The sequence below is a fragment of the Trichosurus vulpecula genome, chromosome 1 (genome assembly GCF_011100635.1).
Source record: "Trichosurus vulpecula isolate mTriVul1 chromosome 1, mTriVul1.pri, whole genome shotgun sequence".
Taxonomy (NCBI): domain Eukaryota; kingdom Metazoa; phylum Chordata; class Mammalia; order Diprotodontia; family Phalangeridae; genus Trichosurus; species Trichosurus vulpecula.
In genome coordinates, this window is record NC_050573.1 from 73528719 (window position 1) to 73552652 (window position 23934).

Genomic DNA, 23934 nt, shown 5'->3' on the forward strand with positions numbered 1-23934 from the left:
TCCAGGTTTTTTAGCTAGCCCTCAGGCCATTGCTGGTGCCTTGAATGGACAGACCAGTCCTTTGTCTTACCATGTACTCTGACTTCCACCTACTAACTCTCTGTCTAGTCTTGGAAGCATCCTCTGTATCCCCCAAGTTAACTGCCTGGACCAGGTCTTCAGACATAGTTCATAAAATTGAGAGCTTGGAAGGATCTTAGAGACCATGTAGTATAATCCTTCCATCTTACAGATGGGAAAAACTGAGGTCCAGAGAGGCAGCAATTTGCCCAAGGTCACACATCTAAGATAACAGGATCATTGGATTGAGAGTTGGAAGAAAGCATAGAGATTATCTAATCCAAATCCCTTGTTTTGTAGATGGAAAAACTGAGGCACCTTAAACCATGAAGGCCCCAAAATAGGAGCGGGTCCCATCCTTGACCCTGACCAGTCTCTCTTCTAGCACTCGGACAAAGACTTCCTCACCAGCTTCAAGGTGGACCACACCACCCAGGAAACTGCTGTCCCACCAGACCCTGGCCGAGTCCCCCGCCCAGCCACAGGAGGACCGACGGCTGACCAGCAGCTCCAGCTCCTCGGGGTATCGGGGTGTGCGCTTGTAGAGCCCGTGGGTAACAGGTCCACCAGTCGCTGACCCTTCTGGACATCCAACACCGCCAAGCTGCACCTTTGAGTAGATGTAATAGTAGCCAGGCTGGGTGCACACCAGTGATCCTGCTCGATAGTCCAGATCTCGAAGAAAAGCTAGGCCCAAATGGGCCTCCCAGAGCAGTGGTCCACCCCTCACTGCCAGGCTTGAGTTGGCCCCTGGAGAGACGAAAGAGAAAGAAAATCAGAGAGAGAGAGAGAGAGAGAGAGAGATACGAACATACATAGAGTATAAGTGTATATGTGGTGAGGGAAGAAGAAGGAAGGATGTTGTTATATTCCCCTGGCAAGTAGGGCAGTTTAACTAAGCCCTCTTAGGTAGGAGGACTCAGTATCCATTAGTGGAAAGAGGCTGTGATTTGGAGTCCGAAGACTCAGAAGAGCAGATTTCCAACCCGCCTGTCTGCCTGTGTGTGGATTTGGAGTCAGGGACCTCAAGTAAGTCATTTCACAGATCTGGGTCTTAACATAAAATGAGGTGTTCAGACTAGACAATCTCTAGAGTCATTGGCAATACTGAGATTCTACGATATTAAGGAGGGGGAAGAAATCTAGAAAAATAGAAAGTACCAAGGAGGAATAAGGGATTGTGGGAGGTTTGGGGGAAGTTTGGGGGTTGGTTGGTTGGTTTTCGGCTTAGACTTGTGATTTCATCAGTGTAGGAAATTCCTGGTGTGGAAACTCTCTGTAATTGATGTAGTCTGGAATTTGCTGGGTACCCGGCAGTTATGTGACTTACCCATGGTCACACAGCTAGCATACCTCAGAGGCAGGTCTTGAACCCAGACCTTTCTGACAATAAGGCTGGCCCCTTGTTATTGGTCCCACTATTAATGACCACATTGCGTCTCAAAGGGTTATCTACAGGATCACAAAATCCCAAGGTAGAAAGGACCTTAAAGGTCAACTAATCCAACTTTCTGTTTTACAGTTGAGGAAACTGAGTCACAGAGGAAGGGGATCTCTAAGTCCAGATCCAGTGTTCTTTCCCCACTCTGTACCACTTGTGGGCCTGCCTAGGGAATGTATCCATCCATACTCCTTAGTATGATTGACCCATCTCCCTATCTTTTTCCTATGGGCCTTGGAATTTCTGGAGCAAGTATGTGAGCATAGGAACCTCTGAGGGCACATACTTAGTCCCACACCCAGTCTAGGCCCGCTGGGACCACTTCTCCTCCCCTTCTGCCCTTTCTGCCCCCAGCTCCTTACCTGTGAGGTGAGCTGCTGGCTTGTTCTGATAGGATCTCCGCTCTAGGAAGAGATAGAGGTCAGAAGTCAAAGGTTGGGGCTACAGGTAGCATCTCCAACTTCTTTCTTAGAGCCCCTGTGGGACGCTCCTCCTAATCCCCTCCCCTCTGGGGTCACAGCCAACCCCAGATCCTGAGGTCAGAGGATCACAAGAGCCTAACTCTAGAACTGGACAAGATCGCCAAGTCTTCATTTTACAGGTGAGGAGACGGAGACACAAGGAGATGAGACTGACCAGCCCAGAACCACACAGGTGGTAAGCAGCAGAGCTGAGATTTGAACCCAGGTCATTGGACCCCAAATTCAGTTCCTGCACTTCAGCTCTGAGTAGGGATAAGGTATATTATCTGTTTACCACCCACACTCTCCTACACCCCCCCCAACCCCAACACACACACTCATAACCCTGGGTTATGCAAACTCCATTGGGCAATAGTGTTCCTAGGCTTGGAGGGGGGAGGAAGGAGGAGCACCAATGCAGAAGGGAAGCTGGACGTGGGGGCTGGGGAGGGAGAAGAAAGACAGAAGTCAAGTTGGGAGGGAGGAGGATGGGGGTGGGAAGACTGTGGTCTGAGAACCAGCCTAGGCATGACGGAAGACAGGATGACACTTGGTTGAAGAGCTTGGGTGACCCCTCCCCCTGGACAGTGCTGGCCTTTCTGTCCCTATCCCTTCCTTTAAACTTACCCTGAACCAGCTTCTCCAAGGAGCCCTCCTCTTTCTGAAAAACAGAAACGCAGTGTGACTATGGAAACCACCAGACAAGTGGCACACGCATGCGCACACGCACACACACACATACACACGCACACACCCCACATACACATGCACATGCACATACAGAGGCATGTATATATAGACCTGTGTGTGCCATGTGTCCACACAGAAGCACATACATGTTCACACAAATGCACGTTTGCTCACACAGGTACACACATGGGCACATAAACTGAGCTTGCTCACTCACCGGTAGCCGAAGGCTGAGGGCCATCAGGTCCCAATGGAATCTCCATAGGAAATACCCTTCGATAGCTACACCAGCCAACGCCAGTAGCAGTAGGAGCCCCAGGCACAGCTGTGTTCTCTGACATGTCCGCTGCCTGCTCCCTCCCCGCCGGGGGAGGGGCACATCTGTCTGTCCATCCACAATGAACACTGATGGATGAATCACTGGATCTCCCATGGCTCTTCTGCTCTCTGGAACCACAGCTACTGAGTAAGTCTCCAGCTTTGGTGCCCAATCTTAATGCCCAGGAACCTGCCCAGGCTCAATTCTTAGGAATCTTACTTGGCCTCCAGCCCAGGAAAGGGCCAGTTCTTGTGGCCAGCTCTAATGCCCAAGTAGTGAGGGCCTGGAAAGTACCTGATGTGCGACTTAGAGGAAGCCTGTGATGGTGACGGTGTGGGTATCCTGTTGGCTGTCTGATGAATGCACTGGCACGACCCTGGGGCTATAGGTTCTTAAGAGGAAACCAGCTGCTTACCACATGTGCTCTGGCTAGGCCTCCCTGACAGGTGGGCAGGCAAACCGAGGCTGCTCTGGTCCCAGCCTTCACCCCAAGAGCCTCTTGAAGCCACTCTGCCCCGCCCCGTTCCCCCGGCCGCCCCCTTCCTGCCCCAGTGGCTGGTGGGTGGGTAGGGCTGATGTACTCACACTTTCCGATTTTCCAAGACCATGTGGAACCTGGGTGACCCCTCTCTGGGAAAGCTATTAAAGTATGTGTGCCCCAAGGGCCTGAGGGACACCAAAGAGGGGGCCCAAAGGAAGCCAGGTAGTGGGGCTCATCAAGCAGCAAGTCTGAGGAGGAAGCAGGACTAACAAAGATCATCTGAATGGGAAACGTAATCAAGGCAGAGGACTTTAGAGATGAAAGGGATCTGAGAGTTCCTCAGGCAGCATGGTGAGGGTGGCTAGGCAGCTATGCTTGGCGTCAGGGATACCTGGGCTTATTCCTGCCTGACATATTTACTAGCTGTGTGACCTTGGGTCATTGTCCCCCTACGGGCCTTAGTTTCTTCTTCTGTTAGGTAAGTTATATTAAATGATCTCTAAGATCTCTCTAACCTTATTTCTATGATCCTATGACAGTCCCGCATTGCACCCCGAAACTCAGGATCTTTAGAGACCAGGCTAAGAGGGATTTGAGTTGGATGGAGGGTTGAGGAGTAGTCACAATGTGGTCTCCATTATCAATTCCCATGGGTCAGACATGGGCCTTTTCAAGTGTGGTGGCTATGTACATGAGTATGTATGAATGTGGCAAGTGTGGGGTAGGGGGAGAGGAGATGCAGATGTGGAAGAGTCAGGTGGGAAATGAGGGTTGAATATGTAAGCTTTATTGATGATCTCCAAGTATGTATTCCCCATCTTGGTTTGGAGACAGTGTACAGTGGGAATGGGGCAGCTAAGTGATTCTGTGGATGGAGCGCCAGGCCTGGAGTCAGAAAGACTCATCTTTCTGAGTTCAAATCCAGCCTCAGACACTTACTAGCTAGGTGACCCTGGGCAAGTCACTTAACCCTGTTTGTCTCAGTTTCCTCATCTGCAAAATGGACTGGAGAAGGAAATGGCAAACCACTCCAGCATCTTTGCCAAGAAAACCCCACAAAACAGAGTCATGAACAGTCAGACATGACTGACAAACAGCTGAACAATAACACGGAGGGAGGGAGATCCAAGGGTCCAGTGTCTAGAGCCCTTGGGGTTGGGGATATGTTATGGTCCTTCCAAAGTCTCCCAGCGACCTTAGAGTCTCTGTGTTCAGCCCCGTACTCCTTTCACCCCGACCCAAGGCCAGAGTTGAACTGCAAATCACAAAACCCCCAAACCAAAGATGTTTCCTGGACTCTCTGGCTGGGGACCCGAATACCTGAGGGCTCCAACTGCCCTGTCTCTCACCCATCCACACCCTGTCCCTCCTCAGAGGGTCCTCTATGGGATATGTGTCTTTTCAAGAACCACTTATTAATCACCTGCTGCATGCAGGGCCCTGTGATTGCTGCTGAGGAAGTTTGAAGGGCTTGCTAGGGAGTGCAGGTGGGTGGGTCGGTGCTGACAGTGTTCTACTCTGAGCAGTCATCTTCTGGTTTCTATGCCTCCTCCCACCACTGCCTATAACACCTCTTGTCCAGGCCAGCCCTCCCTACCTCCTTTGAGTCAGCCAGCCAGCCAGGAAAAGTGGGCGATGAGGGAATGATAGAAGGGTTCAAATTCACTCTGCTCTTTGTTACCCATTACTTGAGTAAGCCCTTCCCCCCTCCTTCAAGGTCTCACCTTTGCAATCTGTAAAGTTGGACCACATAATCTCTTGGGGCCCTTCTGGTTCTGACATGACGATCCTCAAGGACCAGAATAGAAGGATGGGGCTTGGTCCCCAAGCCAAACCAACACCTCGAGATGTCCATGAGTATTTGGCCTTTTTAATAATTATAATCCCAACACCCCACATTACAACAGAACTTTGGGATTCTCTGATGATCATTCACCATTCAGACAGAGATGATTACCCTCATTTCTATACATCAAGAAACTGAGGATGAGAGCACAGAAGGAACTTTCCCAGGGCATAGCTGGGATCTGAACCTGACCACCTGCCTCCAACTTCAGTGATGTCTCCATGCATGGTGTTCTCTTGTGGTCTCTCCTCCACCCCTACCCCCTAGGTCTGGGGTTCTGTTCTCTGATTCCCCAAGGATCTCCAAGCACCACACAAGGTGAGTTCATTAAATCCTTGAAAAAAGAGTCTTTATTTAGAAATAAGGTGGGACCTGGCTAAGGCCAAGGATGGGTCATCATTTGAATCCATGGATGGGGGTCAGGTTGCAGCCAGGTTAGTTGGGGCAGCCAAAGGAGAGCATGCCTTCAGAAAAGATCTCCAAATCCTCACACAGTTTCTGGTTTTCTTCATCCTGACATTCATCTTCTTGTGGCCACCACTCCACCCAAGTGTCCTTGCCAATGATGTAATTAAGCCTGGGGGCACAGAGAGGTACACTTAGTGGAGGAGGGATGTCCCTAGCTACAGGACTAGTGGGTGGATGGAGTGACCCGGAGTGGGGAGGGGGAGGGGAATAAGTGTTCTCTAAACCAAGAAGGGGGATCGATGGAATGACCTGGACTAAGGAGGGGGATAGGCAGAATGATATGAAATCTGGTGAACCAGATGGAACAGGGAGATGGTCAGAGAAACCCAGGGTAAGCAGGGGGAGAAGGTGATGGTAAACAGAATAACCCAAAGAAGGGATAAGCAGAATGACTCAGACTGGTCAGGGAATGAGCAGGATAACCTTGACCAGGTAGGGAGATGGAGAAAGAACTTGGACTGGGGGAAACAGATGGACCCTGGCTCTTACTCTGAGTTCATTTTCCATAGGTCAGAGGAGATGCCCCAGATCAGGTAATCCTTGCCCTCCTTTAGCAGGAGGGCTTCACGGCACTTCACATGGCTGATGAATGTTCTACTCTTGCCTTGAGGATTCTCATCTGAGCCTGAGGGGCAAGGTGGAGAATGCAACATGAGGAAAGAATAGCCTTGGGAGGGGGAGGTCGCAGGAAAAGGTCTGAGGGTCTGGGCATGGGACAGGGATGGGGCCACTCACCAGATTTAATGACCTGTTTGACGAACATCTGGTATTCATCAAAGCTGTCAGACTGCTTGATCTTTTCCACCTTAACCTTATATACTGAGGGCAGAGACCAGAGGAGTCAATGTGAGGCAGGAGCACAGAAGCATACACAGATAGGTATGCCACGTACGTGTACGTGGGCACAGAGAGACATGTTTAGTCAGACACAGAAAGACTTTTTTAGTCAGACACAGAGATCCAGAAACACACAAGAATTCACAGGATCAGCCTCCCAATTATACCCACCATAGTCCACTCCAGGCTCACAGGCCTCCTCAGTTCTCTGTTGCCTTGCAAGCTTCTCCTCTCTATGTAGGAAGCAGTTTTCTGCGGGGAGGAGGGAGAGAAGGAGACGGGTTCAGCAGCTAGCCAAGAGAGGGCTTAGATCCCCGAGCCAGGCCATGTCCAACAGCCCTCAGCTGGCTTGGCACTCACCCTCAGCACAGCGGCACACGTCTTTGTGGCAGATTTTATTAAGCAGACCACCTTCTTTAGTTGTATGGTAGAACTTGGTGCAGGTTTCCTCTAAGGAGGGGAGAGGGGGAATAAGAAAGAAGGATCAGAGGCTTCAGCCCCAAGACTCCGAAGCTCAAGGACATGAGCTGGGAGTGAGAGCCAGGGCCCCCTTATTTACTCCAGCCCTTGAACCTGAGACCTTTGGGCTCCAAACTTCAGATACGTCCCGAGACTCTAAGAACTCAGCACACCACAATTCAGACTGGGAAGTCCTCGAGATCTTGCTTCCTGCTCGATGTTCCCATTTCCCCCTCCCTAGCCCCCAACACAGAGGACTCACTGACCCAAGTTGTAGTAGGAGTACACCTTGACGGCCCCAGGCTGGATGAGTCCCACTTCAAAGTATTTGTGAATCTTGAAGCTCAAACATTCCTCTTCCTTGTTGGAAATCTGAGAGGAGGAAGGAAAGGGAGGAATGGGTGTTCATGCAGACTAAGGAGGGGCCAGAGGGAGACCAAGACAAATCGTGAAGAAGAAGGGGAGGGTGAGAAGAGAAGGAAGGTCATAGCGAGGAGGAACAGAGAGAATGAGAGGAATCTAAGAATGGGTTAAAAAGGAAGTGGGGTAAAAGGAGGGAGAGAGAAGGAAGGAGAGGGAAGGAAAGGGAGAGAGGGAGGGAGGGGTAGGGAGGAAGAGAGAAGGAGGGAGGGACAGAGGGAAAGAGAGAGAGAGAGGGAGAGAGAAAGAGAGGGAGGGAGGGAGAGAGAAAGAGATGGAGGGAGGGAGAAAGAAAGAGAAGGGGGGAAGGGGAGGGAGAGAGAGAGGGGAGGGAGAGAGAAAGAGAAGGAGGGAGAGAGAAAGAGATGGAGGGAGGGAGAAAGAAAGAGAAGGGGAAAGGGGAGGGAGAGAGAGAGGGGAGGGAGAGAGAAAGAGAGGGAGGGAGGGAGAGAAAGAGGAAAAGAGAGGGAGGAAGAGAGGAAGGGAGAGAGACAGGCAAACCTGTCAGAGAAGGCAGAAAGGAGGAACAGTGGACAAAATTCGGAGTGGGGATGGGAAGTGGCGAGGATTTGGTTCACTGCTCACCTTGTCCAGGTAAATTATAAGAGTGTTCTTGTCAGACACAGCCTGGCCCAGTTCATACTTGGAGATGTATCTGTCCTTGCCCTTGAGCAGCTTGGGAGGGAGGCAAAGATAATGTGAGAGCCTGGAGCACTTGTCAGGACTCAGTCCTCCCCCTCCCCCGCCCCAGCCAGCCCCGTCCTTGACTCTTCACCCGCATCCTGGCCTCCCTCCCCAGTTTCCTTACTGAATTCAGATCTTTTGTGTCTGGGGAAAAGCCAGTCATCATGGAGACATCCAGAATTGACATAGTTGCATCGGTTTCTCCTTGGTACCTGGATGGGGCAGAACCAAAAGGGGCCCAGGGGAATCAGAGCGGGGGCAGAGGGCCAGAGGGTAAGCCTAAGATTGGGGTTTTGGCCTCTAGCTGTGGCAGGCAGCTGTTGGAAACAGGTTAGACTTCCAAGATGCGCTTCCCTGGAGGATCTTGGGATGAGGGAATAGGGGAGGGCAGAAGCGGCTAGAAGGGAGGAGAAAGAACATTGGTAACAGAAGTGATCCAGGACCTAAACTGGGCCCTTCCTCCAGGCAAGGGGGGAAGACGATTCCCAATGGCCTTCACTCTCCTGGACTCACCTAGTACAGATATCAAGGAACACGCTGTCCTTGGCATCCTCAGGCACCCTTTCTGAAAACAGGTAGGAGAGAACATGTGAGGGTAAGAACTCCTGGTCTGATCCCTACTCCAGTGGAGAAAGGGTATGGGGGGTGGGCATTAGAACTGGAGTAAGGGTGGGTAAGAACTGGAGAAAGGGATCAGAGCCAAGATTTGGAAGAGAGAAAAGGGAAGAGATTAGGATTCTGGGCCTGGGAAGGGGGAGGAGGGCATCTTACCATTTGCTGGGACTGGTCGAGTGGACACTCTCAGGTCAAACATCTTACACTTTATACTGTCTTTTAACTTGGCATTATACACTGTCACAACCTGGAAGTCAGAAGAAAGGAGGTCAGAGTGGACCACAGCAGGAACAGGTAAAATGTATTCTTTGAGTAAGAGGGTTGTGGGGGTCAGGACTGGGGCTGGGATTAGAGCCCAGGCTTGGGTCAAGGTCAGGGGGAGGTTAGGAAGGGGAGATCAGGCTAGACTTAGGTCAAGGGCTAGAGCCTTCTCACCGACAGTGTGCCTTGTCCTTTTCCTTTGACCGTTACGCTAAAGTCTTCGTTTATCTTGGTCTATAGAAAGGAGAATTCAGTTCAACAGGCAATTATTAAACTTCAAGTGCTGGGCATTTTGCTAGGCATTTGGGGATACAAGGATTGAAATAAGATAATCTCTGCCCTTTGGGAATTCACAGTGGGGGGAAATCAGCATGTACACATCTGAATACAAAAAAAGCATACAAAATAAATACAAATTAATTTTGGGAAGGGGAGGCAGAACTACAAATGGGTAAATTGGGAAAGGCCTCTTAGAGGAGGTGAGATTTAATTAATAAATCAACATTTATTAAGCACCTACTATGCACCAGGCACTATGCTAAGCTCTAAGGATACAAAAAGAGGCAAAAGACAGTCCCTGCCCTCAAGGAACTCACAATCTAATAGGGAACATAACATGCAAACAAGCTATACAGGATGAATAGCAAGTAATTAACCAGGGGAAGGTACTGGAATTAAGAGGGGTTAAAGCTATTGCGAGTCACTAATATGTCATGCTCAGACCTGTGTTTTAGGAATATCATTTGGCAGTTGATTGGAGGATGGGTTGGAGAGGGGAGAGAGTAGAAACAGGGAGACAATCATAATAGTCCCAGATTAAAGGCGACAAAGGCCCGAGGTAAGGTGGTGTCTGTTTGATTGAAGAGAAGGGGACAAATGGGAGAGATTTCATGGAGGGAGGATTCATAAGACTCAGCAACCAATTAGATATAGGAGTTCAGGATGAAGGAAGAGACCAGAATGACTCAGAGGTTGAGAACCTGGGTGACTGGAAGGATGATGGTGTCCTCCAGAGAAACAGGGAAGTTAGAAGGAAGAGGAAGGTTAGGGAGAAAGATCATCAGTTCTGTTTTAGAGATGTTGAGCTTGAGTGCTCTATGGAACACCCAGGTGGACAGATCCTCTAAGCAGTTGGTGATATGAGATGGGAGTTCAGTAGAGAGATAGGCTGAATCTGGAGATGTGGGTGCCATTGATGGAGAGATGATGGTTGTCACCGTGACATAGAAAAGAGGAGAGGACCTAGCACAGAGCCCTGGAGTACATTGTACATGGGGGAAGAACAGACAATGATTCTGCAAAGGAGACAGGTAAGAAGAAAACCATAACAGGGCAGTGTCATGGAAATCCAGGGGAGAAAGTATTCAGGAGAAGGGGGTGGCCAGCAGTGTCGAAGGCTGCAGAAAGGTCAAAAAATAGGAGGACAGAGAGAAGTCCATTGGATTTAGCAATAGAGAGATCTCTGGCAACTTTGGAGGGATTGTTTCAGTTGAGTTTGGGGTAAAAAATAACTGATTTCAGGTTGAAAATTGAGTGGAATGTGAGGAAGTAGAGATAACAAGTATGGAAAGTTTTTTTTTCTAGGAGTACGGCTATAAAATGGATGAGAGATACAAGAATGTCACTTAAGGAAATGTTAGGATCACATGAAAGTTTTATAAAGTTGATTGGGAAAGTCCGGGCATGTTTACAGGAAGCAGGAAAGGAGCTGGTGGATAAGGAGAGGTGGGAGATGATCAAATTCCCAAAGGAGGTGAGATAGGATGGGATGTAGAACACAAGAAGAAGGAACTTTGGGGAGGAATCTTGCCATTTCTTCTTCAGAGATTATTGCAAAGAAAGACAGAACGGGGGATGATGTTGAGGTAATCTGAAGTACAGAACTGGAGAGAATTTTTTTTTTGGTAGAGTATGAAGCAAGGTTTACTACAGAGAATGGGGAGCAGCATAGGAGACCTGAGGAAGGAAGAGAAGGTTTGGAACAAATGCTGTGGGGAATGTAGTAGAGAGGCAGTAGAAGGTTGGGTGTGTACCAATGAGGACCCAATTGTGTTTGGATAACATAAATCTGTCGTGAACAAGTCTGCATAGTTGTGGATTCTAGCAGGTTCAGCAGCATAAGAATAGAAGCAGAGAAGGCAAACGAAGGCAAATAATAGAGGGTTGGGTTTGGAATGTAGTGAGTAGCCACAGGACACCGACAAGGGATTCAAGGGGAGAGACCAGTGTAAAGTTGATCATATAGTAAACTATATGGGAAAGATTTCAAAGTGGGGCAGTGAGGCCTAGAACCTGGACAATCAGGAAGGGATAGAGTGACTGGAGCAGGGGTGGGGAACCTGCGGCCTTAAGGCCACATGCAGTCAAAAGGCTGCACTTAAGGACCTAGAAGGCCACATGTGGCCTTAAGGCTGAAGGTTCCCCACCTCTGGACTGGAGGTTGCAGTGGGAACAGAGCATAAATTTGGGAGGCATGGGACAGGGAGAGATGGGCAGATAAGAAGTTATGGTCAGGGAGGAATCTTAGAGTTCTGGATCACGAAGGTAGAACACTTTGGGGCGATGATGTGATGGTGGCTATGAGCATTCCTATATCTGACTGAGGTGGAGTGAAAGTTCACATCATGGGAGTGGAGGAGGCACAGAAATGAGGAAGCAAGGGCATTCAAAGGGATATCAGTGTGTATCCTGAAGCTCCCTAGTACAAAGGCAGGGGTTAGGGTAGAGAGGACTAGAACATCTTCAGGAAGGACACAGAATGACCGGAAGGTCTGAAGATCATTGCCACCAGGATCTGAATAGGGGGTGGATGTCTTCAAGGAAGAGAAGTTGCTGAATGGTGGTGGTAGGGGGAGAGTCTAGAGGTAACAGTGATAAGCTCAGAGCATACCTACTCCTCATCCTGACCCAAGGTGCTGGGGTGGGGATGGGCAAAGGTATAGCCAGAACTGGCCAGGATGGTTAGGAATGCAGTATCTTTTGGAGGAGGCCATGTTTCCATTATTGTAGGAAGATGGAAGGAATGTGAGAGACAGGAAAGGAGAGGGGAGGGGAGGGGAGAGGAAGGGAAAGAGGAGAGAGAAGAGGGGAGGAGAGGGGAAGGGAGAGGAAGAGAAGATAGGAGGAGGAGAGGGGAGAAGAGGGGAGAAGGGAAGAGAAGAGAGGAAGAGAGGGGAGGAGAGTGGAAGGGAGGGGAAGAGAAGAGAGGAGAAGAGAGGAGGAGAGGGGAGGAGAGGGGAAGGCAGGGAGGGAAGAGGAGGGGAGGGGAGAAGAGAGGAAAGGAGGGGGAGGAGAAGAGGAGAGAGGAGGAGAGGAGAAAGGAGGGGAGGGGAGGAGACAGGAGGGAGTAGAGAAAAAGGGGGAGGAGATGGGAAGGAAGGGGAAGGCAGAGCAGGGGAGAGGAGAGGAGAGGAAAGGAGAGGGGAAGGAGGAGAAGAGGAGAGCAGAGGGGAAGGGAGGAGAAGAGAGGAGAGGAGAAGAAAGGGGAGTAGAGAAGAGCGAGAGGAGAGGAGAATGGGGAGGAAGAAGAGAAAGGGGTAGAAATATAAGGAGGAAGAAAATGATAAAGAAGGAAGAGGAGATAGAGAATGAAAGAAGGTAAAGAATTAGAAGAGAAGAGAAAGAGAACAAAAGGAGAAAAGATAGTAAAAGTGAAGCCTCTCCCCATGGTTAGGACCTTTCTTCATCTCACAGAGAGCCTTGGGGTTGGGAGGAGGTGACAGGCAGCCATCATCAGGCCAGCATCGTTCTAGGCTTTACAGCATTGATAGTTCCTCTGGTCCCTTTCACTGTGATTCTCTCTCCCTCATCTTGTCCTTCTCCCAGAGGAAGAAGAAAGGTGACTCCACTGTGGTAGGCTGGAGTGAGGGTAGAACTAAGCATGGCAATCCCCTTTATCTGGGGTACAGTGGCTACAGTGAGTAGGGTGCCTCACGTCAGGGAGTGCCTTACATCAGCTGACCGCAACAAGCTGGCCGACTCGTAATTGATGCGGTAGGTGAGAGCTGAGCTCCTACTGGGCAGATGAACAGAAATATCCAGGTTTAGCTCTTCATGATCCGGCACCTCCTGCTGGTACTGCGCCAGAGCCTGGAACACCATGAAGGTAGCCTAGAACACAAACCAGGAAGGGAAAAAGAGGGTGTCACAAGAGAGCCCAGAAAACCTAGAAAGCAATAGAGGTGACCTAGAACCCACCCAAGGGGGCCAGAATACCATTGACATGACCTAGAACCCAACCAGAAAAGAATGAGAGGGTCACAAGACACCTGAGAATATCAACAAGGCCACCTAGAACCCTTGACAGTGACGCTGTGGCAGAGCCTAGAGCACCATGAAAGTAATCTAGAAGCACAGAATCTTCCATTGGAATTGGCCATTTGCCTAACTCATGTCTGAAAAAGAAATCGTGGTTAGCCAGCCTTTGCTTAAAGACCTCGAAGGAGGAGGAGTCCCCTACCTCCCAAGGCAATCCATTCCACTTTGGAATAGCATGAAGGAAATTGTTCCTGATGTCAAGTCTAAATTGGCCTCTTTTTAGCTTCTACCTGTTCCTTCTAGTCCTGCCCTCTGGGACCAAACTGACCCCATCGAATTCCTTTTCCAGATTAGAGACCTCCAAGAGCTCAAAGATAGTTATCATGTTTCTCCAACAATCCCAGTTCTTTCAACAGAACCTTGTGTGATATGTACTTGAGGCCCTTCATCATCTCGGTTGCCTTCCTTTGGATGCTCTCTAGACTGACAATCCTGAAATGTGGTGTCTAGCACTCAGTATAGTACCCCAGCTGTGATCTGACCAGAGCTGAAGACAGTGGTACCATCACTCCCTGTGTGTATTTCAGAAAACTATGAGTCTTAATGTAACTAGGGTAACCTAGAACCAGGGGGGCTGCTCAAGCCAGCTCATACTGGCTTTCGAGGGCAGATTGTTAAATGTTTATTGTGAACATTTACACCATAGAAATCAGCAAATGCTACAAATTGGGTTTGATTTATTGTTTTGTTGATCATCTAGACATAGGAAAGTCATGGAGAAAAGGCTAATAGTGTAGATTAAATTTAAGTGTCATGTGTGCACCCCCCCCCCCCGATGGAGAGCTGGTTGTTAAATATTTGCCTTACTTAGAACTTGGAAAGAGAGAGGGCCACAACAGAGTTGGAAATGTGAACAACCGAGGTGACCTAGAACCCCCATAAGGGAAAGAGAATGGTGTGAGATCCTAGACCATCAAGGGGACATGGAATATACCCAGAGACTGGTCCCCCTGGAGTCCAGAACTCTACCAAGGAGGCCTAGAACCTATGAAGGGAAGGAAGGGTTATGCCAGAGCCTAAAATCCACTAGAACCCACCAAAAACCAAAAACTAAGCAAACCACTTCAGATTGAGACAGAATTGCAACAAAGCCAAAAAACAATAATCATCAAAGTATACTAGAATCCGGCAGGGGAAGAAATACAAAATATGACCCTGGAGCCTAGAACATCAGCAAGAAGTTTTAGAACCCACTTGAGAAATCAAAATTGCCTTTTGATAGACTCAGCTCTTCTCAGCAATGCAAGGACCTAAGACAACTCCAAAAGACTCATGATGGAACATGCCATCCACATCCAGAGGAAGGATTATGGAGTTGGAATGCAGATGGAAGCAGACTATTTGCCCTCTCATTTTTTTGTTTGTTTGTTTCTTCTTTCTCGTGGTTTCTTCCATTGGTTCTAATTCTTCTTTACAACATAACTAATGGGAAAATGGGTTTAATATGGATGTACATGTAGAGCCTCTATCAAATTATATGCCATTTTGGGGTGGGGGGAGGGGAGAGATGGGGAGAAAATTTGGAACTCAAAATCTTATGGAAGTGAATGTTGAAAACTAAAAAATAATTAATTAAAAAAGATTTTTAAAAAAGAGGTGGAAGACACCATTTAAAGCTTAAAAAAAAGAAAAGAAAAAGAAATCAAAGTTGCTTCAGAGCCCTCTCTCATCCTGGCCCTGTGTCAAGAGCTCAGACAAAGTACGGGGCTGAAGGCAATCCCAGCATTCCCCTGCTGTGCCTGGTTGAAGAAGCCCCAGCTGTTTGCTACCCTTCTCCCCAGTAGTAAAAGCTGTGCATTCCTCTCCATGAGGGAAAGGAAGCTCTAAGGCTGAGAGGGGAAGGAGGGAAACACCCGAGGTTAACCCCACCACTATGGAGGCAATATGCAGGACTCCCAGAGTGGGAGTCAAGCGACCCGGTCCTGGCCTTAGTTGTGCCACTGATTTGCTAATTCTCTGCGTGATTCCCCTTTCCAGGCCTTAGTTCACCATCTGTAAAAGAAGGCGGTAGGTAATCTCTGAGTTTTGACATTCTCTATTCTATGTTCTAATGTCTCCTCTGGGAAACTGAATGCCATAGTGGGTAGAAGTAAGAAAGTCCTGAGTTTGAGTCTCGTCTCTGACATATACTGTGTGATCATAGGGAAAGCCCTTAGCTTCTCACTCCAAGGCCCCCCCCCCGCCCCATATCACCTCCAAGGGCAAATACAAAATTCTCTATGTGGTGTTCAAATCCCTTCACAGCCAGCTTCCCACCCCCATCAATTTCCAGTCTTCTTATTCCTTACGTTCCCCTCTGCCCTCCTCCCAGTCTTTGATGACACAGGCCTCCTTGCTCTTCCTCTACCAAAGACAATCCAGCCCCCAACTCCAGGCTTTTCTCCTGATTTTCCCCCATGCCCGGAACATTCTCTCTCCCCATCTCCACCTCCTGGTTTCCTTCAAGTCCCAGCTAAAATCCCAGCTTCTAAAGGAAACCTTTTCTGATGCACCTTAATTCTATTGCTTTCCCTCAACTGATTATCTCCAGTTTATCCCATGGGGCAGCTAGGTGGCATAGTAGATAGAGCACCAGGCCTGGAGTCAGGAAGATCAGAACAGGAAGATCGCTCATTTACTGACTGTGTGACCCTGAGAAAGTCACTCGACCCCCATTTGCCTCAATGCCTCATCTGTAAAGTGGGGACCTACTGGAGAAGGAAATGGCAAAGCATTCCAGTATCTTTGCCAAGAAGAAAACACCATGGACTTTTGTCCACGGGCTCACATAGAGTCGGACACAACTGAACAGCGACAACAAATTTATCCCATCTATAGCTTATCTGTAGAGTTATTTACATGTTGTGTCTCCACCATCAGACTGTGAGCTCCTTGAAAGCAGGAACTATCTTTCGAGTTTCTTTGCATCCCCAGTGTTTAGCACAGCACCTGGCATGTAGTAGGCACTTAATTGATGTTTACTGACTAACTGACTCCTAGGCAAATCTCCAGGACTATAAATTACAGATGAATTTATGATGAACATTGGTGGAGGGAATTTCCACAAAAGGAGTTCCTTATACCTGTAGAATCATAGAGCTGGACCTCCCCCCACCAAAAAAAAGTCCCTCCCAGCTCTGACATCCCATTCTGTACCCCAAGGACCTCCCCAGCTCTGACATTCCTTGCTCTAAGGACCTCCCCAGCTCTGACATCCCTTGCTCTAAGGACCTCCCCAGCTCTGACATTCCTTGCTCTAAGGACCTCCCCAGCTCTGACATCCCTTGCTCTAAGGATCTCCCCAGCTCTGACATTCTGTGCTCTAAGGATCCCAGACATTCTACATGCTAAAGCTCCAGCTCTTACATTCATAGGTTGTGTGGGGTAGTACCTGGCACAAGCACATATTAGGTGCCTAATAAATATATGCTAAAGTAAATTGGGGGCTTAGAGTTATGTAATTCTATCTGATATTTCAAAGTATTTGGTCTTCTGTTAACAATAATATCACAACTAGGAATGGCTGCAGATGGGATTACAAGTAATGATAATATTAATGATTAATTATAAAGGAAGCATGGCATAGGGGATAGATAGCCAGTTACAAAGTCAGTAAGAGCCGAGTCCAAGTCTAACCCCTAACTAGCAATGTGACCTTGAAAAAGTGACTTAATTTCTCAGGGCTCCAGTAATTCCCTGAAACTATAAATTGCAGATCAGGTGCCAAATTGTATTGGTAAGAGGGAGTTTTCTCACTGGGAGTGCCCTTTACCAATGGAAAAAACAACAGGTCTCAAGGTCCATGCTTACAATTTTTCTGTCCTCTATATTATGCAGTTCTCTAAGATTCTGCTTCTGATGCATAGACAGTTGGAGAGAAGGGGCTGACCTCTCCGTGGATGGGATGATGGCCACAACCAATGCTATTCAGGACTCAGGATGAAAGGAGAGTCGGAGTATGGTTGCCATGCCCCTCTCCACAGACAGCCTGTGGATACTTCCTCTAGGAAGGCCACTGGAGAACTCTGTGTGTGTATGTGTATGTATGTATGTATATATGTATGCATGTATGTGTGTGTATGTGTCTGTGTGTCTGTGTGTGTACGTGTGTATGTGTGCTTGTATGTATGTGTGTATGTATGTATGTATGTGAATGTGTGTGTGTCCCCTGCCTGCCAGGCCTGGGCACCACTTACCTGGGTGGACCCATAACCACCTCCATAGTATCTCTGCTCATTGAGCCATCGGACTACTTCGGGGACTGTGTCATAGTCCTTCAGTGTCAGTAGGGTCAGAAGGGCATAGGATGTGGCTTCCACATTGTACAGCTTCTGGCCTTCCTCCTGCCAGCTGTTGCCATCTGTGGGGGAAAGAAAGCTTAGACATGCTGACTGGCTGTCCCCAGCCTGGAGACTTCCCAGCGTCCTTTTCTTTGCCCCTCCTTCCCTACTCCAAGGGGACTTGCTCACCCGTGGCTGCACTCAGGAACTTCTCCACTTTGGGTTCATCGAGCCTCTCCAGCAGGCTCAGGGCATATCCAGCCATGGCCACAGTGTAGGACCGAGTCAGGGCCTGGTATTTGAAGGCCAGGAAGTCTCCTGCTTTGTTGATACTGCCTTCCAGACTCTGTGGGAAGAAGATCCCGACCCTGCTCAGGCTGGCACTGTGGGGCCCTTCATGCCATATCCTCCTCCCCTGGCAGGTACCACAGACTACCTAGCATGCCCTCTGGCCTTGGAAAGCCATCTTTTATTCCCCAAGAACCAGAGAAGAGGTTTGAGGCAGTAAGGGAAACTTGAATGTTGGGGCACAGATCATAAGACTAAATGGATGTCGAGGACTAGGAGGTTTGGGGAGAGTCTAAGGCAAGGGTACTGGGCACTGGAGAAGGACCAGGACACACAAAGAGATTGGTAAGGGGGAGTCACTTACATTGACTTGGCCCGCACAGATATCTTTTGCTTCATGCAGGGCAATGAGCACAAAGGCTGTGAGGGAGACATCAGCCTCCCCACCCCTGAAGCCACCCTGAGGGGAGAAAAGACCAGGTTATGCACTGAGTTTGAGTCTTCTCAGCCTCTAAACTCTCATTTCTCCTAGAAAGTCTCAGTTCCCCCTGGATTAGACTTTCTGATCCATTAGACTAAGAACTTCCTGAGGACAAAAGCTGCGTCCTCCCTCAGACCCTGAGCTGATACTAACAGGTGAGGGTTGGGGACAATGAGGGGACTGACAAGGTGAGGGTAAATTGTACCCTTCTATCTCATCAGAGGAGATGATACCAGGCCCAGCCTCTGCCATGCAGGCTGCTGTATACTGTAGCTCATGATCTCAACCCCTACTTCCCAATGACCCAGAGCAAGGCTTTTCATGCTATGAATGCCTCCATCCCTCTGGCCTCCTCCTCCAATTGATGAGTTCCTTCTCAGAACTTCTGATTTGAAGAAGCACCAGCACCAGTAATGCCAACTTCCAATCCAGACCAGTCCATGCACGACCTCCACAGGCCATCTTGCTTCCCCTCTCCTACACTTCTCAGCTCCCTTTTGTATGTGGTCTTCTCCCACTAGAATGTAAGCCCCTTGAGGGAAGGAACCTTTTTTTTTTTTTTTGCTTCTGATTGCATTCCCAGTGCTTAACACAGTGCCTGGTAAGTCTTTAGGAAATGCCATGTCTATTTTATGTCTATTTATCTACCTACTTATCTATGTACTGCTAACTATCATCTCTAATTATCTACCCACTCATCCAACTCCCTATCAATCTATCAGTCTCTCTAATATCTGTCCCTTATATCTACTCTATTTGGACTGTCCTACTCTATCTACATCCACCAATCATCTCTCTATCTACTCACCCAGCTATCCACCCATCTAGTGATCTATCATGCTATTATCTGTATGTCTCTCTACTTTATCTATTCTATCTACCTCCATAGCTAGCTATCTAGATATCTGTCCATCTTTTCTACTTATATCTATCCATCCATCTATCTAGCATATATCTCAATTTTATCTACCTCTATCTATCTACCTCTTTCTATCCTACTCTATAAACATCTATTATCTGTCTCTCTGTTTTTATCTGTATCTATCTTCTATTATTTCTTCCCTCTCTCCTGCTCTCTCTCTCCCTCCCTCCATCTCTTCATCTCTCTCTCTCTCTCTCCCTCTTTTCCTCTCTCCCTCCTTCCTCCTCCTCCTCCTCCATCATCTTCTTCTTCTTCTTCCTCTCTGTGTCTTTCTATCTTTCTGTCTTTCTCTCTGTTTCTGTCTCTCTCTGTCTCTCTCTCCCTCCCTCCACCCCCAACCTGGGGAGTCTAACCTTCCTGTCACTGCTGCCTTACCACATTCTGTCTCCCTCTGACCTCCCTAGGTGGAAGGTAGGGGCCTTACAATCATCTCCTGGTGTATCACTGGACCATCCTCTTGGAACATTCCATCTGGTCTCTGCTTTTCCAAGATGAGCCACTTGACCGCACCACAGAGGACCTGGGCATCAATTGCTATGAGGTTGGTGGCCATGGAGAACACCTTTACAACGTAGGCTGTCAGCCTGGGAGACAAGGTCATGATGTCAGCTCACCATGTGAACTTTCTCCTCACAGAGGCACAGAGTTCATCTGGTCTAATCTGCCTTCTAGAGAGGGTGAAATTGAGACCCAGAGGGGTACACAGAGCCCATAAGCGGCAGTCAGGATTTGAACCCAGGGTATCCTGACTACAGTGATCAGGGTATACTAGAAAGACCATTGGACTTGGAGTCAAAAGATCTGGATTCAAGTCTCAGTTCTGCTATTGGCTATGTGGCTTTGAGCACATCATATGACTTCTCTGAGTCTGTTTCTTCATCTGTAAAATGAAAGCATTGGACTAGATGATCTCAAAGAACCCTTTTGATTCTATCACTCTGTGTTCTAAAGTCCCTGCCAGCATCTTTAATATTGTCTATTCTAAGGTCTCTTCCAGCTCAGACATTTTATGTCCTAAGGACACTCATATCTCTGACATTCTCTATCCTAAGGGCCCTCCCCCCTCCCAGCTCCGACATTCTCTGTTCTAAGGGCCCTCCCAGCTCTGACATTCTGTGTCCTAAGGGCCCTCCCAGCTCTGACATTCTCTGTTCTAAGGGCCCTCCCAGCTCTGACATTCTGTGTCCTAAGGGCCCTCCCAGCTCTGACATTCTCTGTTCTAAGGGCCCTCCCAGATCTGACATTCTCTGTCCTAAGGGCCCTCCCAGATCCCACATTCTCTGTTCTAAAGGCTCTCCCAGCTCTGACATTCTGTGTCCCAAGGGCCCTCCCAGCTCTGACATTCTCTATTCTAAGGGCCCTCACAACTCTGACATTCAGTTGGAGGTCTATGCTCTCAATCTTAGGCACCCAAGGGGTACTGCAAAGATCACTGGATTTGGGGCTGGAGGACCTGGGTTCAAATACCAGCTTTGCAACCTTGGGTAAGTCACTTGACCTCTGTGTACTTCAGTCTCCTTATTTGTAAAATGGAGATAAGAAGATTTATACCATTTAATTCCCAAAGATACTGGCAAGTGCTTTGTCCACATAAAGTGTCCCATATGAAGCTATAATTATAATCACTGTTATAGATTGCTGTTACTATAATCTCTGAAGTCACTCCCCTTCTCTAGTCTCAGTGTCTTTGTAACATGAGAGGAATGGACACTACAGGCCCTTTCCACTCCAACAACCTCTGAATTTCTCCACAGTGGGCTAGGAGAGGGAAAAAGACTTCCCTGAGGTCCATCCCAGGCTTACCATGTGCTGGATGGTCGGTGTATAAAGGCAGCATAGGAGAAGTCTCCCTTCTTAAAGGCCAGCTGTTGTACATACCCTGTGGGGAGGGAAAGCGGGTATGGTTTGGTCAGAAAGGGACCATGGGATCATGGAAACAGGTTCTGGGAGAGGCTAGAAACAGGTTAGGGAGTCCGGGGACCTCACCCTTCTTGATAAGTTCTAAGGCTTCCAATCGCTTTTCTGCCCCAAACTTTTCCCACTGATCTGTGGCATCAAGATAGTGGATAGCAATAATCGTGGGAGTCATTCCAATCATGTTCTGCTCGCCACAGCCCGATGGTGTCACAATCAGGTGCTTCAGCTTGCTACCATCTATGGCGTCCTCAACCATCTGGGCCACAGGCGTTCCTGCAGATAGGGTAGAGATCCTTCAGAAGCTCCTTCAAGAGCAGGCCCTTGGCCACTGGGGCTCCCTTTTCCTTTACCCCATAACCCAATATCTAAAGCTGTGCTTTAGAAGGAAGGAAAGAAGGAAGGAAGGAAGGAAGGAAGGAAGGAAGGAAGGAAGGAAGGAAGGAAGGAAGGAAGGAAGGAGGGAAGGAAGATGTCTCCCCCAGGGAAGAAGTGAGGAATCCCTGGACACGCTACCTTGAAATTGGATATTAGTTTCTGATTCAGTTCCTGGAACAATGTCACTGATGTCTGCTGCAGGAATGTCTTCCCTCTGCACTCCATCTGATGGAGGGGGTAGAAGGTTGGGAGATTATGGAGGGTTCTCTCTCCAGTTCCCTTACCCTCTTCCCCCCTGCAGTTCCATTCAGGTTTCCCCACCTTCCTTCCCAAACCCCAACTCACTTTGGCCACGGTTCACCGGGTCCAGGGTTCGAGTGGTCACGGCCTTTGACACTTTCATCCCTTCCGGCTTTGTGGGGGGTAGTAGGGAGGAGATAACTGTCATCCCCAGAATGGGCTTTCTCTCCCATTCTGGGGACAACTGAGACTGGTTCTAGAGGATTTGGGGTGGGTGGGTAGGGGATTCTAGGGCCCTACAGTTCTTGTATTTGAAGGTTCTTGGACTCTAAAATTCTTGTAATCTAAGGTTCTGGAGTCTAAGAGTCTAAACTTCAGAGGTTTTGGGATCCTGCAGTCCTGAGAGGGTGGAATTCCATGGATTCTAGGATCCTCCAGTTCTGAACAGCTAAGATTTCCGAGGCTTTCTCCAAAAGAGGGGTCCATCTAACGTGGACTCCAGGGGAGTGTGCAGGTGAGGGTGGACAAGGCCTTCTCCCCCAAAACTTACCACGACCTTCAGTTTCTTTTTGACACCATCGCTGATAAACTGGTTGTAGACAGCAGCCTTGACTTCAACGTCATGGTTGCCGATTTTCAGGGGCACGATGACAAAAGGTACAGCTAAAGAAGACTTGGCTGGGATGTTCACTATCTGTTGGTAGCGTTTCTTGGAGGTGGCGGCGCTGCAGATGACGGGGTTGTAGAGCAGCTCAACACGTACCTGGTGAGGTGGGAGAGGAGCCTCCAAATGACACTGACCCCTCCAAAGAATGATCTTCCTGTCCCCTGCTCTGCTCAAGAACCCGCCATGGCTCCCAATGTTCTCTGAACCTGGTTTCAAATCCTGGCCTTGCACTTACTGCCTGTGCGACCCTGGACAAACCACTTCTGCTGCCTAGACATGCCCCTCCTCTGTGAAATGAGGAGATATAGAGGATTGCTAAGTTCCTTCTAGCTGTGACATTCAATGCTCCAGGGTCAAACAATCAGAGAAAGTCTGCATTAGAAAGAATCTCAGAGGCCACCTAGCCCACCAACCCAACCTATATCTGAACAATCATCCCTACCATATTCTCCCCACTAAGTGCTCTATTTGCTGAAGCCTTTGCTTAAAGACCTCCAGAAAGCACTTAGCACAAGTGCCAGACACATAGTAGGTACTTAATAAGTGCTTATTTGTGACATAGGCTTTACATTCATTAAGCAGGCACTGAATAAATATTGACTGACTGAGGGAAAACTCCCTCTCCATTAAGATTTCACTTTGGGGCAACTCTAAATCCTAGGAAGTTTGATCTTACATCAAGCCCAAATCGACACCTCTGCAACTTCCATTCAGGGTCAGGTGACACATAGAATAGAGCCCTGGACCCAGAGTCAGGAAAATCTAAGTTCAAATCCTGCCTCAGACACTTGCTAGCTGTGTGACCCTGGGCAAGTCAGTTAACCCTGTTTGCCTCAGTTTCCTCATCTGTAAAATGAGCTGGAGAAGGAAATGGCAAACTACTCCAGTATCTTTGCTAAGAAAAGTCTAAATGGGGTCATGAAGAGTAGGACACCACTGAACAATGACTGAATTGTTATTATTAATCCTAGCTTTGCTTATGGAACCAGCTAGAAAAAGTCCAAGCATTCCATATGATTGTCCTGCAGATTCTTGGAGCTAGCAATCATTTCTTCCCTAGGTTAAGCATCCCCAGTTCTTTCAACCAGTCCTCAGATGGTCTATCCTTGAGGCCCTTCACCGGTCCTGGTTGCCTTCCCCTGGATTTACACACACAAAGCTGCGACATTCTATGTTCCCAAAGTCCCCCTGATATTCTTTGTTTTGTTTTAAGGCCTCACCCCTCTCTGTTATTTTGTGATGTTGTATATGTTTTCTCCTCCTATCTCCACCCCTACCCCTACCTCCTCCCTGAAAGATCTGGCACACTTTGTTAGGAAATGGGGCAGCTGGGGGTGGGGGGGTGGTGGAGGGAGGGCAGTGGGCAGGGTCAGTGAGGTCTCATTGAATGAGTCATCCATTGATGAAGAAGCTCACATACTTCTCC

The 23934-nt window shown here is 48.5% G+C and overlaps 2 protein-coding genes across 2 annotated transcripts in view; both read right to left on the reverse strand.

Moving 5' to 3' along the window:
* Positions 1-317: 317 nt before the first annotated feature.
* Positions 318-3437, reverse strand: TNFSF14 (TNF superfamily member 14). The gene is made up of 4 exons (XM_036741096.1): positions 2870-3437; positions 2590-2623; positions 1864-1905; positions 318-810 (listed from the first exon to the last, which is right to left on the reverse strand). Exons 1-4 carry the CDS (start codon positions 3083-3085, stop codon positions 380-382), a joined length of 723 nt encoding a protein of 240 aa, XP_036596991.1. The 5' UTR covers positions 3086-3437; the 3' UTR covers positions 318-379.
* A 2184-nt stretch (positions 3438-5621) lies between these two features.
* The window catches only part of C3 (complement C3), a 37886-nt gene continuing 19573 nt past the window's right edge, over positions 5622-23934 (reverse strand). Inside the window, exons 21-41 of the mRNA XM_036754273.1 lie at positions 22392-22604; positions 21947-22013; positions 21740-21826; positions 21296-21499; positions 21113-21188; positions 19734-19893; positions 18271-18366; positions 17808-17964; positions 17535-17698; positions 12994-13152; positions 9217-9276; positions 8938-9028; positions 8680-8731; positions 8291-8378; positions 8068-8157; positions 7329-7434; positions 6964-7053; positions 6775-6855; positions 6502-6585; positions 6256-6391; positions 5622-5875 (exon numbers count right to left, since the gene is read on the reverse strand). Of these exons, the coding sequence (XP_036610168.1) occupies positions 5734-5875; positions 6256-6391; positions 6502-6585; positions 6775-6855; positions 6964-7053; positions 7329-7434; positions 8068-8157; positions 8291-8378; positions 8680-8731; positions 8938-9028; positions 9217-9276; positions 12994-13152; positions 17535-17698; positions 17808-17964; positions 18271-18366; positions 19734-19893; positions 21113-21188; positions 21296-21499; positions 21740-21826; positions 21947-22013; positions 22392-22604 (2403 nt within the window). The 3' untranslated portion in view covers positions 5622-5733. The remainder of the gene's footprint in view (positions 5876-6255; positions 6392-6501; positions 6586-6774; positions 6856-6963; positions 7054-7328; positions 7435-8067; positions 8158-8290; positions 8379-8679; positions 8732-8937; positions 9029-9216; positions 9277-12993; positions 13153-17534; positions 17699-17807; positions 17965-18270; positions 18367-19733; positions 19894-21112; positions 21189-21295; positions 21500-21739; positions 21827-21946; positions 22014-22391; positions 22605-23934) is intronic.

Excerpts from the sequence above, each read along its gene's own strand:
- TNFSF14 (XM_036741096.1), bottom strand. The coding sequence starts at position 3,085 with ATGGGAGATCCAGTGATTCATCCATCAGTGTTCATTGTGGATGGACAG. Across the intron at positions 2,624-2,869 it reads CCCTCAGCCTTCGGCTACCG|AAAGAGGAGGGCTCCTTGGA; the intron begins GTGAGTGAGCAA and ends TCTGTTTTTCAG. Across the intron at positions 811-1,863 it reads GCCAGCAGCTCACCTCACAG|GGGCCAACTCAAGCCTGGCA; the intron begins GTAAGGAGCTGG and ends TCGTCTCTCCAG.